The sequence below is a fragment of the Scyliorhinus torazame genome, chromosome 13 (assembly GCF_047496885.1).
Source record: "Scyliorhinus torazame isolate Kashiwa2021f chromosome 13, sScyTor2.1, whole genome shotgun sequence".
Lineage (NCBI taxonomy): Eukaryota > Metazoa > Chordata > Chondrichthyes > Carcharhiniformes > Scyliorhinidae > Scyliorhinus > Scyliorhinus torazame.
Window position 1 is genome coordinate 205,124,779 of NC_092719.1, and position 15,932 is coordinate 205,140,710.

At 52.2% G+C, this 15,932-nt stretch overlaps 1 protein-coding gene across 3 annotated transcripts in view; it reads left to right on the forward strand.

The window, feature by feature from the left end:
- Positions 1-15,932, forward strand: part of uba1 (ubiquitin-like modifier activating enzyme 1) — a 416,000-nt gene that overhangs the window by 389,412 nt on the left and 10,656 nt on the right. For 2 of the 3 annotated variants that reach the window (XM_072472935.1, XM_072472934.1), the window contains exon 24: positions 11,706-11,806. The exons of the other annotated variant lie outside the window; for it this stretch is intronic. In XM_072472935.1, the coding sequence (XP_072329036.1) occupies positions 11,706-11,806 (101 nt within the window). The remainder of the gene's footprint in view (positions 1-11,705; positions 11,807-15,932) is intronic. 3 annotated transcript variants of the gene reach the window in all.

The following is a 15,932-nucleotide window of genomic DNA, read 5'->3' on the forward strand; positions in this document are numbered from 1 at the left end:
TACCCAAGGTCCACACCTCCACCCTATCCCCGTACCCAGTAACCCCACCCAGCCTTTTTGGACACTAAGGGCAATTTATCATGGCCAATCCACCTAACCGGCACATCTTTGGACTGTGGGGAAAAAAACAGAGCCCCCGGAGGAAACCCACGCAGACACAGGGAGAACGTGAAGACTCCGCACAGACAGTGGCCCATGCCGGGAATCTAACCTGGACCCTGCAGCTGTAAAGCAACTGTGCTGACCACCGTGCTACCGTGCCCACATATGTTAGCATGGTGAGTACTACCGTACCCATCCAGATCCATAAGGCTACGCAGCAGCCCTGGGTTGAACTGCAGGTCCAGTCTATGCATGTCCCTCCCCATTCCCATCCCCACCCACTCCCGATACTGTGCCATCCGCAATGGCCCCATTGGTGACTGGCCCTCGGAGGGCCTCTATCCCACCAGCTGTCCTTGCCAGCAGGGGTACCAGTGGTTGTCACAGCCCATGCCAACACGTCCATGTCCTGCTCCCTCCTGTGGGGGCTACTGTGAATGTCCTCCTTGGGTGGCTGTGTGAAACCCTAGCAGCAGGGTGGCACCGGGTTGGGGGGTGGTGGCAGGGGGCCACAGTGCGCCACCACCCACCTCCATGCCGGGTGGCATGCTTGCGGCACCAGCTGGGATTGTAACTGTAGTGTGCTGTGGGTCCTGTGAGCGGCACACGGGTTGTGCCAATCTGTCTGGGGACAATATGGATGGGGGCGGGGGCAGGGCATGGAGATAGCCGGTGGTCCTGCGGTGTGGGCTAGCTGATAGTGTCACTGGCGGGGCCTCTGCCCTGCGAGGGGCAGTGTGCCAGGGAGGGTGTCAGAGGTACGTCCACTGTTTGGGGTACGCTCTGCTCGTCCCTTGCTTCCCCTGCAGTGGGGCCACGGTTCCGATGTGTTATTGGAGGGATGCCCATCCCGTAGATGGGTCGGCTGGGGTCTGCAGGTTCCCACGGTGGTGGCCTGAGGGGTGGGGCGCAGCCAAATGACTGGTGGCACTCTGCACATGTACAGGACACAGTGGTTAACCAGTGTTGTGCGCAGTCCATGCCTGGTCACCCTGAACCTGTGGCGTGTCTCCGGGTCAGTTCCCGCTACTGCCCCCGGCCCCGGCAGACGCCCCCCCCAGCCAGCGGCACAACTCTCAGCCCACTACTGCAAATTTGGAAACTTTTCTTACCGCTTCTCTCTCGTTCAGTATCTACGGCGTCCGATCCCCTGTAGCAAACTTCCACCTGGCGGGGGCGCAGCATCACAGACAAACCCGGTAATGATATGTTAACGCATGCAAATGGCAGTTTTGCATGCCAATGCCAGTGGAGGCGTGGCAAGTGATGCGACCATCAATTCACACGAGATGAAGAGTTGAAGTGAACAGTGGTTTTAATCAGCTAGATCTGTGCCTGCCTGCGACTGCTCTGTACTGAGTGCCGCCTACAGGCTGCAGATCTATATACCTCCCCCGAGGGGGCGGAGCCATAGGCGGAGTCCACAAGGGCATCAACATAATACCATACAATGTAATGCAATACAATGGTGAATGGTAGTAGTAATACATTCACCACATTCACCCCTGTTAAAAATTGAAGTCCAGCGGGGGTGAAGTGGGCTCACAGATCGAGTCTGTCCGGCGCCTTGATCGTTCGCTGCGATCACCTGAGCTCTGGCTTTGCTGCGGGCACGGGTGTTGAACTCGTCGCTGCGGGCACGGGTGTTGGGCTCGTTGACTCCGGGAGCGTGTCGTCTGGAGCTTCACCACTGTAGGTCGGCGAATGGGGGGAGGAGGGGTATAGGCCATGTAGGGGCAGGGGCGGTGTTCGGTGTAGGGTGGGGGGGTGGGGGGGGTTGTTGATGGTCGCAGGGGAACCGGCGGTTGCCAGATCCCAGAGGGAGACTGTATCTTGTCGGCCGTCGTGGTGCGCCACGTAGGCATACTGAGGGTTGGCGTGAAGGAGCTGGACCCTCTCGACCAGGGGGGTCGGACTTCTGGCTCCTCACATGCTTTCGGAGGAGGACAGGCCCCGGTGTTGTCAGCCAGGATGGAAGCGAAACCCCGGAGGTGGATTTCCTGGGGAAGACAACGAGGCGGTCATGAGGGGTCTCGTTCGTGGCTAATTGAGTGGAGCACATCGGGGAGGACCTCCTGCCAGCGGGAAACTGGGAGACTTCTAGACCGTAGGGCCAGAAGGACGGCCTTCCATATCATTGCGTTCTCCCTCTCCACCTGTCCGTTTCCCCGGGGGTTGTAACTGGTAGTCCTGCTCGAGGCGATGCCCTTACCAAGCAGGTACTGACGCAGTTCGTCGCTCATAAATGAGGAGCCCCGGTCACTGTGGACGTAAGTGGGGAAACCGAACAGGGTGAAGATGCTGTGTAGGGTCTTAATGACAGTGGCCGCGGTCATGTCGGGGCATGGGATGGCAAAGGGGAAGTGGGAGTACTCGTCAATGACGCTGAGAAAATACACGTTGCGGTCAGTGGAGGGGAGGCGGCCCTTTGAAATCGACACTGAGACGGGATGCCTTCACCAGGTGGGCCTTGTCTGGCCGATAGAAGTGCGGCTTGCACTCCGCGCAGACTTGGCAGTCCCTGGTCATGGCCCTGACCTCCTTGGTGGATTAGGCAGGTTGCGGGCTTTGATGAAGTGGAGAAGCCGGGTGACCTCCGGGTGACAGAGGTCATTGTGGATGGCCTGGAGTCGGTCATCTTGCGCGCTGGCGCATGTGCCGCGGGACAGGGCATCTGGGGGCTCATTGAGCTTCCCCGGACGATACACTATATCATAATTATAGGTGGAGAGTTCGATTCTCCACCTCAAGATTTTATCATTCTTGATCTTGCCCCGCTGCGTGTTGTTGAACATAATGGCTACCGATCGTTGGTCGGTGACGAGGGTGAACCTCCTACCAGCCAGGTAGTGCCTCCAATGCCGCACAGCTTCCACAATGGCTTGAGCTTCCTTTTCGACCAAGGAGTGTCGAATCACGGAGGCGTTGAGGGTACAGGAAAAAAAGGCCACGAGCCTGCCTGCCTGGTTAAGGGTAGCGGCCAGGGCAACATCTGTCGCTCTACACCTGGAAGTGTATGGACCCGTCCACCATGTGCATCGCGGCCATGGTAATGTCTACCTTGATGCGGCTGAAGGCCAGGCGGACCTCAGTCGTCAGGGGGAAGATGGTGGCTTTGATAAGTGGGCGGGCTTTGTCCGCATAGTTGGGGACCCACTGGGCATCGTATGAAAAGAACCCGAGGCATCTTTTCAGGGCCTTGGGGCAGTGGGGGAGGGGGAGTTGCAGGAGGGGGCATGCGGTCGGGGTCGGGCCCTACGAATCCGTATTCCACGACATAGCCGAGGATGGCTAATCGGGTTGTGCGGAAAATGCATTTCTCCTTGTTGTAGGTGAGATTGAGGGTTTGGGCAGTTTGGAGGAACTTCTGAAGATGAGCGTTGTGGTCCAGGTGATCATGGCCGCAGATGGTGACGTTATCCAAGTACGGAAACGTGGCCCGCAGCCCGTACTGGTCCACCATTCGGTCCATCGTTCTTTGGGAGACCGAGACCCCGTTGGTGACGCCGAAGGGAACCCTGAGGAAGTGGAAGAGGCGGCCGCCTGCCTCAAAGGCAGTGTAGTGGCGGTCTTCCGGGCGGATTGGGAGCTGGTGGTATGCGGACTTCAGATCTACCGTGGAGAAAACCCGGTAGTGTGCAATCTGATTTAACATGTCCGCTATCCGGGGAAGGGGGTACGGATCGAGTTGCGTGTACCGATTTATGGTTTGGCTGTAGTCTACCACCATCCGGTTCTTTTCCCCAGTCCTGACGACCACCACTTGGGCTCTCCAGGGGCTATTACTGGCCTTGATGATCCCCTCCCTCAGGAGCCGCTGGCCCTCTGACTTGATAAAAGTCCTGTCCTGGACACTGTACCGCCTGCTCCTGGTGGCAACAGGTTTACAGTCGGCGGTGAGGTTCGCGACGAGCAAGGGAGGGGTGACCTTCCGGGTCGCGAGGCTACATACGGTGAGAGGGGGTAGGGGCCTGCCGTATGTAGCCTCATGACCCTTAAGGTCACCCCTCCCTCGAACTTCAGGGTCAGGCTCCTGAGGTTGCACTGGAAGTCCAGTCCTAACAGGAGAGGAGCGCAGAGATGGGGGAGGACATATAGTTTAAAATTGGCGTACTTGGCGTCCTGTATCGCGAGGTTCGCAACACAGTACCCCCGGATCTGCACTGAATGTGATCCGGAAGCAAGGGAGATTGTTTGGGATGCGGGGGAAATCTGGAGAGAACAGCGCCTTACCGTGCCTGGGTATATGAAGCTCTCCGTGCTCCCAGAGTCAAACAGACAGGGCGTTTTGTGCCCACTGACCCGGACGGTCATCATCGAGTTCCTGAGGTGCTTGGGCCGTGACTGGTCGAGGGTGACAGCGCCGAGCTGCGGGTAGCCGGCGTGGTCGGAGGTAGCGGAGTAATCCCAAGATGGCGGCCCCCGTCGGTCACACGTGTCGGGCGGCGTTGAAGATGGTGGCCAAGATGGCGGCCCCCGTCGGTCGCACGTGTCGGGCGGCGTTGAAGATGGTGGCCAAGATGGCGGCCCCCATGAGTCGCACGTGTCGGGTAGGGTTAAAGATGGCGGCCCCCACGGATAGCACGGGGCTGATGACGCGTCGGAAGGGGGCGGTACCGGCAGACACGCAGCCACGTTGCGGAGTCTGCGGGCCTGTGAGTCTGTGAGTCGGGCCTGCGATTTAAGAGCTTTGGATCTGGCCAGGCAGACCTTGGCAAAGTGTCCTTTCTTACCGCAGTCGCTACAGGTCGCGTTCCGAGCTGGGCAGCGCTGCCTGAGGTGCTGGTTCTGGCCACAGAAATAGCAGGGCAGCGCCCCGGATTGGGCGGGCAGCCGCGCGGCACAGGCCTGGGGCACCCTCTGGTCGGGTGTCCATGAGGGGGTCGCGTGGTCGGAGGGGAAAGCATTGAGGCTCTGGAAAGCTACTTCTAAGGAGGTGGATAGTTTTACCGTCTCTTCTAGGTCGAGGGCGCCCTTTTCGAGCAGGCGCTGTCTGACATAGTTGGACCGGACTCCAGCCACATAGGTGTCCCGGATGGCGAGTTCCATATGCAGCGAGGCCGTGGCGTCCTTGTAATTGCAGTTTCGAGCGCGTACCCTCAGGTCGCGTAGGTATTCCTCCAGCAATTCCCCGGGGCGTTGACGACGAATGGTGAGGAGATGCCGCGCGAACACTTCGTTCACTGGCCTCACGTAGTGTCTTTTCAGGATCGCGGCCGCGTCTGCGTACGTGGTCGCTTCCTCAATAAATACGGAGATTCAGTGGCTCACCTGGGCGTGGAAGAGACTCAGTTTCTGTGCCTCTGTGACGGCGGGCGAGGAGGAGGCGGCGAGGTAGGCCTCAAAACAGCGTAGCCAGTGCGAAAAGTTTCCTTTGGCTTCAGCTGCCTGTGGGCCGAGTTCCAGTCGATCAGGTTTGAGGGAGGCTTCCATAGCGATATCTTAGCTGATTAAACTGTAGGCGGCACTCAGTACAGAGCAGTCGCAGGCAGGCACAGATCTAGCTGATTAAAACCACTGTTCACTTCAACTCTTCGTCTCGTGTGAATTGGAGGTCGCATCAATTTAATCAGCTAGATCTGTGCCTGCCTGCGACTGCTCTGTACTGAGTGCCGCCTACAGGCTGCAGATCTATGTACCTCCCCCGAGGGGGCGGAGCCTTAGGCGGAGCCCACAAGGGCATCAACATAATACCATACAATGTAATGCAATACAATGGTGAATGGCAGCAGTAATACATTCACCACATTCACCACAGCGAGCGATGGTTGTCGTTACCAACGGGGCCCTGGAACATGGCGGTCGGTTCGGCACCCAGCGCCAAATTTGATTTTCGGCTGACGCCCGATTCTCCGCCTGATCGTGTTCCGCGTTTCTGGCTTCGCAAGGTGGAGAATTCACCCCATAAGGTCTGTACCAATAACTGACCCTCACGGCCACATCTTACTTCATATCAGCACTGTGATGTTCTGACCACCAACAATAACTTACAGTTATACACTGCCTTTAGTGTAGTAAAACTGCCCCAAGGCACTCCATGGGAGCATTATAGAACAAAACTAGACACTGAGCCATACAAAGAGATCTTGGGCAGATGGCTCAGTCAAAGAGGGCATTATTAAGGAGGGTCGTAATGGAAAGAAGGGAAGCAGTGAGGGGAAGAGGATCAGGGAGGGAACTCCTGAGCTTAGGGTCTGGGCAGCTGAAGGTATGACCACCAATGGTAGAGCGATTAAAATCAGGGTTGCTGGAGTGGCCAAACGTCGGTGAGCGCAGATATCTGGTGGGGCTGGGGAAGATTAGGGAGGGAGGTGGTCGTGAAGGGAACTGAAAATAAGGATGAGAATTTTATAATCAAGTTGACATAGTTGGACCGGACTCCAGCTGAACCTGTAGGAGCCAGCGTAGGGCGGCAAGTGAAAATGAAAATTGCTTATTGTCACAAGTAGGCTTCAAATGAAGTTACTGTGAAAAGCCCCTAGTCGCCACATTCCGGCGCCTGTTCGGGGAGGCTGGTACGGGAATTGAACCATGCTGCTGGCCTGCCTTGGTCTGCTTTTAAAGCCAGCGATTTAGCCCAGTGTGCTAAACCAGCCCCTGTATAGGGGTGATAAGTGAGCAGGGCTTTGTGTGAGGGAGAGCAAGTCCGCAGTGTTTTAAATTACCTCAAATTCATAGCGGGTAAAATGTGGCAGGGGCATATGAGGCAACACAACTCCTAAATTATATCTTAAAGCCCTGTGACCGCATCTTAAATGCCCCCTCCAGGCATGTTTTTGACAGGAGGCATGTAACATCGGCCACCCCCACCAACTTCCTATCCACCTCCATAATCCAGGGATTATGGTACCCACTCACCAGATTTAAAACAACTAATTCGGTGCCAATTGAGCTCGTTAACAAGCTAGTTGACCCGGATTATACGCTGCCCACAGCATAAAACGATTGGCGTGGTCAGTCCGGCGGGAGTAGATAGGTCACTGAGACAAACCTTTACAAAGGGCAGGATGGAAGGGAGATTACTTTCTTCAGTGAGTAGGGGGGGGAGGGACCTTTGCACATCGGGGTAGCCCTCCTAAAATAATACCCCCATTTACTATATACCCGCCTGCTGTACAAGACACACGCAACCCCCCCCCCCCTGCCTCCCCCCCCTCCCTAAATTGCCCTAACCATCCCTTTCCCAAGACCCCGGACTTGCCCTGCTCTGGATCCATGAGCCTTCTTGTTCCTGTTGGCAATGCCAGTCGCACCCATGGATACACTCTTGGCGGTATCGGGACTGATGATTGGCCGGCTGCTCCCGAGGGCAGGGCTTTGTCCGCAATGAGGACCCTCCACTGCCACAATTCAGCCTGCCCACAGGCTGGAGGCTTTAACGCATTTGCATGTGTTAACAACTTTGCTTCTGGGCGAGGGTAGGAGGGGGTGGAACGGCCATCTCCCCCTCATTGTGCGATGCCCTTGGTGTGTTTTTTATTTGCCAATCAGATGATGTAAGATTTTCGCAATCCAGCCAAAGCAGTTTCTCCAGTTTCCTGTTGGGAAAAGCATGTTCAATTACTCATAGCTATCTAACCTGCCCCCAAAACTCCGCAAAATAAAATTTTGAACAACAAATTAAACTAATGCTGAAGAAATTAGCAAAATATGACAGACTCACAAAAGCAACCCCGACCCTCATTTGATCAAGCAGGAAAGCGAATCTTCCCAGATCTCTCAGGCCCCAGGGACAACAACTTGCATTGACGTAGCACCTTCAACGAACTAACACAGGTACCACACAGCGACATTATTAACCAAAATTTAGCATCAAGCCACATAACGAGACATTGGGGCGGGTGACCTATGCTGGGGTTTTCCAGACCAGCCAAACGTCCATTGCCTTTCAGTGAGAACAGACGGCCCCAGCAATGGGAAAATCCTGCCCCAAGAATTGGGCAACGAGTTGGGATATTCCTAAAGCAAGAGGCTGAGGGAAGCAACTATCGTATAAGCAGCCGAAGACATGGCCACCAATGGTGGCATGATTAAAATCCGGGATGAGAAAGAGGCAGGAATCAGGGCGAGCGCAGAGATCCCGGAGAATTGTAGGGCTGGAAAAGTTTACAGCAATGGGAAGGAACGGCAGCTGTGGAGGGATTTGGAAACAACGGTGAGAATTATGAATTATGAGGTATATCCTGTTCCGGCGAACTATCAGGCAAGATTGATATTAAACTTGCTAGTTAGGATACCCTGGAGGAGGGCCACTCCACGTTTTAGCTTCGGAATTCTCCGAAATCCTCCATATTGATAACACAGTGCGAGTGTCAGGGGGTTGCTGGCAATGCATTCTGTCAAGTGCATTGAGATACTTTACTGCACTGAAGGTTCTGTGTGAATACAAGTTGTTGTTGTTGATGCGAATCATTAGCCGCAGCTACTTGCTTCTGTTCATCGTAGTAGTGGTGGGAACCGAACTCAAGACACACACACACACACCACACACCACAAAGAGACACACACCACACAGACACACACACCACACAGACACACACACCACACAGGCACACACGCCACACAGACACACACACCACAAAGAGACACACGCCACACAGACACACACACCACACAGACACACACACCACACAGGCACACACGCCACACACACACACACATTACATAGCCACACACACCACACAGACACACACACCACACAGGCACACACACCACACAGGCACACACACCACACAGACACACACACCACACAGGCACACACACCACACAGACACACACATTACATAGCCACACACACCACACAGACACACACACCACACAGGCACACACACCACACAGGCACACACACCACACAGACACACACACCACACAGGCACACACACCACACAGGCACACACACCACACAGACACACACATTACATAGCCACACACACCACACAGACACACACACCACACAGACACATATATCACACACCACAGAGAGACACACGCCACACAGACACACACACCACACAGACACATACACCACACAGACACACACACCACACAGGCACACACATCACACAGGCACACACATCACACAGCCACACACACCACACAGACACACACACCACACAGGCACACACACCACACAGCCACACACACCACACAGACACACACACCACACAGGCACACACACCATACAGGCACACACACCACACAGGCACACACACCACACAGACACACGCACCACACAGGCACACACAGGCACACACATCACACAGCCACACACACCACACAGACACACACACCACACAGGCACACACACCACACAGACACACACATCACACAGGCACACACACCACACAGACACACACATTACATAGCAACACACACCACACAGACACACACACCACACAGACACACATATCACACACCACAGAGAGACACACGCCACACAGACACACACACCACACAGACACATACACCACACAGACACACACATCACACAGGCACACACATCACACAGGCACACACATCACACAGCCACACACACCACACAGGCATACACACCACACAGACACACACACCACACAGGCACACACACCACACAGGCACACACACCACACAGCCACACACACCACACAGACACACACACACAGGCACACACACCACACAGGCACACACACCACACAGACACACACCACACAGGCACACACACCACACAGGCACACACACCACACAGACACACACACCACACAGACACACACACCACACAGGCACACACATCACACAGGCACACACATCACACAGCCACACACACCACACAGACACACACACCACACAGGCACACACACCACACAGACACACACACCACACAGGCACACACAGACACATACACCACACAGACACACACACCACACTGGCACACACACCACAAAGATACACATACCCACAGACACACACACCATACAAGCACACACACCACACAGGCACACACAGACACACACACCACAAAGACCCACACAGACACACACCACACAGGCACACACACAACAAAGCCACACACACCACACAGACACACACACCACACAGGCACACACACCACACAGGCACACACAAAGACACACACACACAAAGACACACACCGCACAGACACACACAATGCCACTCACAGACACACACACCCACACACATCGACACACACGCACACAAAAACACACCCCCACCACACACACAGAGGCATACACACCACACAGACACACACACAAACAGACACACTCACACACACACACCCCACACAGACACACACACTCCACAGACACACACACACCCCACAACACACACACCACAAACACACACACACACATGCAATCTCCAAATAACACTTCCCAGCAGTTTGTAATGCCGAGTATCTTAAACTCCAAAGTAAACAGCAGGGCATCAAATTCAAAGCACTGGAAGGACTCCTTGGAAAGCAACAGCGATCTTCGTTCCTGATATCACAGAGGAGAGGCTTTAACAAAACGGTGCTGACATGAAGCTGACCTCATTCACTCCAGTCTGTTCAGTGGTCTGACGGTGGGCAGTGGTCCCATTGTTCCGCCAACCATTTGCAGCTTGGCTCAGAATCTCCCGTATGGACTGAAGGAACCCATTCCTTCAGGTGCCGGAGATTTGTGACTTGTGCAGGGCAACAAGGTTACTGAATTATTAATTAATATGCCAGTCAAACTTTTCAAACTGCCGTAATAAAGTCCTGTTTATTATTCATACATATATATGTATGTATGTGTGTATTTGTATGTATACATATATCTTTATATTGATGTATGCGTAAAATTATTAATGGTTCCTGGTAAAGAGTGTGCTTGTTGATAACCCCTGGGGGAGGGACATGGCAGGAATGGTCCTGCACTTGCAGTGAGATGGGAATCCTGATAAAGCGGATGAATGTCGGCAAATTGCTGTCAGAACAGGATCCAAAACTTTTGTGAAGCTGGGATTTCAAGTGTAAACCTGCAGCAGAGCATCTGTGCCTCAAATGGGGTGTGCGTTCCCCTTTGTAATTGCCAGTGTCTGCCCACTAATGCATGAAGGAGGCTTTGAATGACGACGATATGTTATTAGTACCTCTGTTTTATCAAAGAAAAGAAGCCCCGCAGTCAAAAAGAATATGAAATAAAATTCTGAAAGTCCTTAATGTGATGTTTTGGTTGGGGGGGGGGGGGGGGGGGGGGGGGGGGGAGTGCCAAGATTGACAGATCAAAGATTCCTCAGTATTTTGCTACTTTAGTGAATTACCACAACTGATGAAGTACATCATTAAAAGTGGTGTTGAAGTACACATCTTTTCTTCAGCCAGGTGTGCTGCTTTGAAAAGCGTTGCCCTCTTTCCCTTTAGTGAAACTTAAATCGAAGTACAGTACAATGGGAGTTTCATATGTGGGCAACTCCCCTCCCCGGAAAGTTGAATGGGAATTAACTAAGTTTTTGCGGATCCTCGCCCTCACAATCACCACTGAATTGTGAAATTTGGGGCAGGTGAGCGTGCTCTGCTTGTGTTTCTTTCTTCCCATCTGAAGGACGGTCTCATCGACTGCGCTTGTTTTGCTCTTTTGCAGAAAGAACACGATCTGGAGGTTATTTTCGTCGTTTGTGAGGCTTGGCTTGTGTACGCTGCGCACATGAGGCAGGAGGTACAGGAGGAGCGATTACCACAGAGGTCCGTCACATTCCTTTCAACTGAGGTCCACCATGCTATGATTACTCAGTGGCAGCCATTTTAACTGTTAGCACTAATGTATAGCGGGCATTAACAGATCAGCAGCCATTTTACATCCCTCCTGATCTGTATTTCTATTGACCGAAATGGAAATAAAAGTCAGGAGAGATTTATTTTTCTTTATAAAGTATCCAATTATTTTTTTTCCAATTAAGGGGCAATTTAGCGTGGCCAATTCGCCTACCCTGCACATCTTTCTGGGTTTTAGGGGGTGAGACCCACACAGACACGGGGAGAATGTGCAAACTCCACACGGACAGTGACCCGGGGCCGGGATTGAACCCGGGTCCTCAGCGCCCTGAGGCAGCAGTGCTAACCACTGCACTACCGTGCCTCACATAAGCCAGGAGAGATGTAAGGTAGCCAATTTGCCCATTTTTATACTACTGCTTGGAAGCAAAATGTCCCCGCCCCACAAAAGGGAGGGAGAGGACTACTGAATGATGGAGGTAAGTGATTTTTCAGAACTGCTTATGGGCCAGGAGGAGTGCAGGAGTACTTCCCAAAACCACACAGGTAAACTTATTTCCTCTCCACCAGCTCTCTCACCGCTACCCCCTCTTTGCCCCGATCTATTTCCGTCAGGTTGTGACTCTCCAAACCATCCAGTACCCCTACTCCCGGACTCCCATTCGCAAGGAGAACCCCAAAGGAACAGGAGACAGCCACTTCCGGAGTATTTCTCACCCAACAAGGGGCCAATTTTGCCAAACAGGCTGGCTTCTGGCAGGAAACATGTTTTATTTTAAAACACAGCATTCAGGGCAAGACCGGAACTGCCCCCCCCCTTCCTCCCGATTACTTGGAGATCCCACCCCAAGAGGGGCTGTTTCTTGGGAGTAAGTTGCCAGTCTGACTGCACTGCCCACTGCCACAGGTTTTCCACACCATTTAGGCTAAACATTGTAAAGAATGGAACTCCAGTGCGGAATCAAGCCAGATTTAAAGAGTGGGAAAGAAGGGAGGCCTCGAGGACATCGTGAACTGCAGTAGGTCTGTTTTGCTTTGTGACAGTGGGAGCCCCGGCACATCCTTTGGAGACGCTCAGAATCTACAGTGCTGTAGCCAAGGGCTGTAAACTATAGAGCAGGGAAGTGGGATCAGACTTGGTGGCTCTTTCATGGCAGTTACAACGTGCAATTCACACTCGGTAGCATAAATCAGGGTCTGCTGGCTGTGAGCTGCCTTGTGCTGCGCTGGAGATCAAATCAGTTGCAAGTCGTTACTGCAGTAAAACTTTCCAAAAACAGAGCAGTACTTCTAACTAGTTTAAATAGTGTGACTTAATATTGCACGTTCATTCCTTTGAAAGGAGCATGTGTTTTAGGATGTAAATGCTGTCCACAGTGCAATGGTGGAAGATCTTCACTCCACAACCTGCCACTGTTTCCCCGGGCAGGAAAAAACATTCTCCTGTTTAGATTCAAAAGACAAACAAGAGATTATGATGATCTGACTGGATATAAGGAGGGTGCAATTTTGACCAAAATTACCAGGATCCCACCAGATCGTGTGGGATGCCTGTTTTAACGCTATTAGTCCACACTGGCCTTTGTAAAGAGTAAATTTGAGTGGCGTATTTCACCCAATCCCGATTATTGACGGGAGATTTGGTTAAAATTGCCCCCACAGATCCATCCCGGAATGCCGACCAAAGCAGCTGGCAAGTCAGCAATGCATAGGACCCTGTAAAACCAGTATCACCATAAACAATCGGCAGTCTTTGAGTCCCGGACTGGATCACGTTAAAATGTGCTTCCATTGTATTTGATTCCTAGGATCATCACACTAATGAATAACTTTCTAACTGTAAAGCACGTCTGCAACAAGCTGAGGTCATGAACACTGCTATATAAATCCAAACTCTCTTTTTTTTAAAATTGTTCCAATTCAGGGGCAATTTAGCGTGGTCATTCCACCTACCTTGCACATCTTTGGGTTGTGGGGGTGAGACCCACGCAGACACGGGGAGAATGTGCAAACTCCACACGGACAGTGACCAAGGGCCGGGATCGACCCCAGGCCGTCGGCGCCGTGAGGCAGCAGTGCTAACCACTGTGCCGCCCTCATACTTTCTCTTCTAAGAATATTTACATTTTCAACCCATGTCGATGACCTGACATTTCTTCACCAATATGAAACGAGTAACCTCTTTAAACTTGACAATTCCCCAAAAAACGACGATAACGTGTATTTGCGTAGAACCGTTACTGTTCTAAAGCGTCCCAAAACCCAGCACAGGAACGTTTTCAAACAATATTTGTTACTCAGCCACATAACGAGATATCAAGGCCAATGAGTTAAAGCTTGGTGGACGAGTTGGGATTTCAGGAATATGTGAAAGGAGGATTTAAAGGTGGAGAGGATTGGGGAAGGACGGCCAGAGTTTAGGCCTTGGTAGCTTTAGACATGGCGACCAATGATGGAGTGATAAAAATAGAGACTGCTCAAAAAAACAGGATTACAGGAATATTTAGGAGGGCTGTGGGGCTGGGGAGATTACCAGGATTGCGAGGGGGTGAGGCCATGGAGGGGTTTGAAAACAAGATTGAGAATTTTAAAATTGAGGCTTTGCTTAACCAAGAGCCGGTTTAGATCAGCTAGCGCAGCGGCAATGGGTGAACGGGATTAGGCGTGAGTTTGAACACAGATAGCAGAGCTTTGGGTGACCTCAAGTTTACAGAAGGGAGAGTGTGGGAGGCCGGCCAGGATTGCAGTGGAATAGCCAAGTCTAAAGGTAACAAAGACAGGGATGAGTATTCCAGCATTAGATGAGCTGAGGCAAGGATGTAGTCGAGCGATGTTAGCGATAGCGCAGATCGGTGGTCAGACAGTCATCTCGAGGTTAAATATGGCACCAGGGTTGAGAACAACTTGGCTCATCTTAAATCAGTTGCCAAGGAGAGAGATGCTTGGGAACAGAGTTTGTGCTGAGAACTTAAGACAATGGCTTCAGTCTTCCCAATATTTAGTTGGGGAAATTTCCATAGAAACCCACACTGCAGAAGGAGGCCATTCAGCCCATCGATTCGGCACCAACCCTCCTAAAGAGCACTCAAACTAATCCCACACCTCCACTGTATCCCCTTAACCCCACGCATTGATGACGGCCACCTAACCTGCGCATCTTTGGACTGTGGGAGGAAACTGGAGCACCAGGAGGAAAACGCATGCAGATATGGGGAGATTGTGCAAACTCCATACAGTCACCTAAGGCCAGAACCGAATCCAGGTCCCTGGCGCTGTGAGACAGCAGTGCTAACCATTATGCCACCTAGAAATTTCTTCCCATCCAGTACTGGATGTTGGACAGACAGTCTGATAATTTAGCAACAGTGGAAAAGTTGAGAGAGATGGTGGTGAGGGAAAGCTGGGCCTTATCAGTGTACGCTGGGAAGCCAACACTACATTTACGAATGTTGTCATCAAGATGTAGATGAGAAATAGGAGAAGTCTGGGAAAGGTGAATAGGAATTTGGGAGACAACACTATATTCCATTTCCAAACACATCTTTTAACCCACTCAGTGGTCTGTCATGACCCTCAACTCTCCACTCAGGGTCTGTTTACAGGAGAGAATGACAAACTTGGTCAGCGAACCATCTACAGGTCTATGTGACCCACATTCAAAACACCTGATCATAAGGCCGTGAATCACATCAGTGTTTGCGCATTGGACTTCTTGGGATTGTTCTCTTCAAGGAGCAAGACCTGGACAACATTTAGGCTTGGGCTGATAAATGGCAAGTAACATTCGTGCCTTAGGGGCGGCATGGTGGCGCAGTGGTTAGTACTGCAGCCTCACAGCACTGAGGACCTGGGTGCGATCCCGGCTCCGAGTCACTGTCCGTGTGGAGTTTGCACATTCTCTCCATGCTTGCGTGGGTTTCACCCCCACAACCCAAAGATGGATAGGGTAGGTGGATTGGTCATGCTAAATTGTCCCTTAATTGGAAAAAAAATAGTAATCGGGTACTCTAAATTAAAAAAAAACATTTATGCCTTCCAAATGCCAGGCATCCATAATGGTTAGAGAGAAGCTAACCATCTCTCCTTGATATTCAAA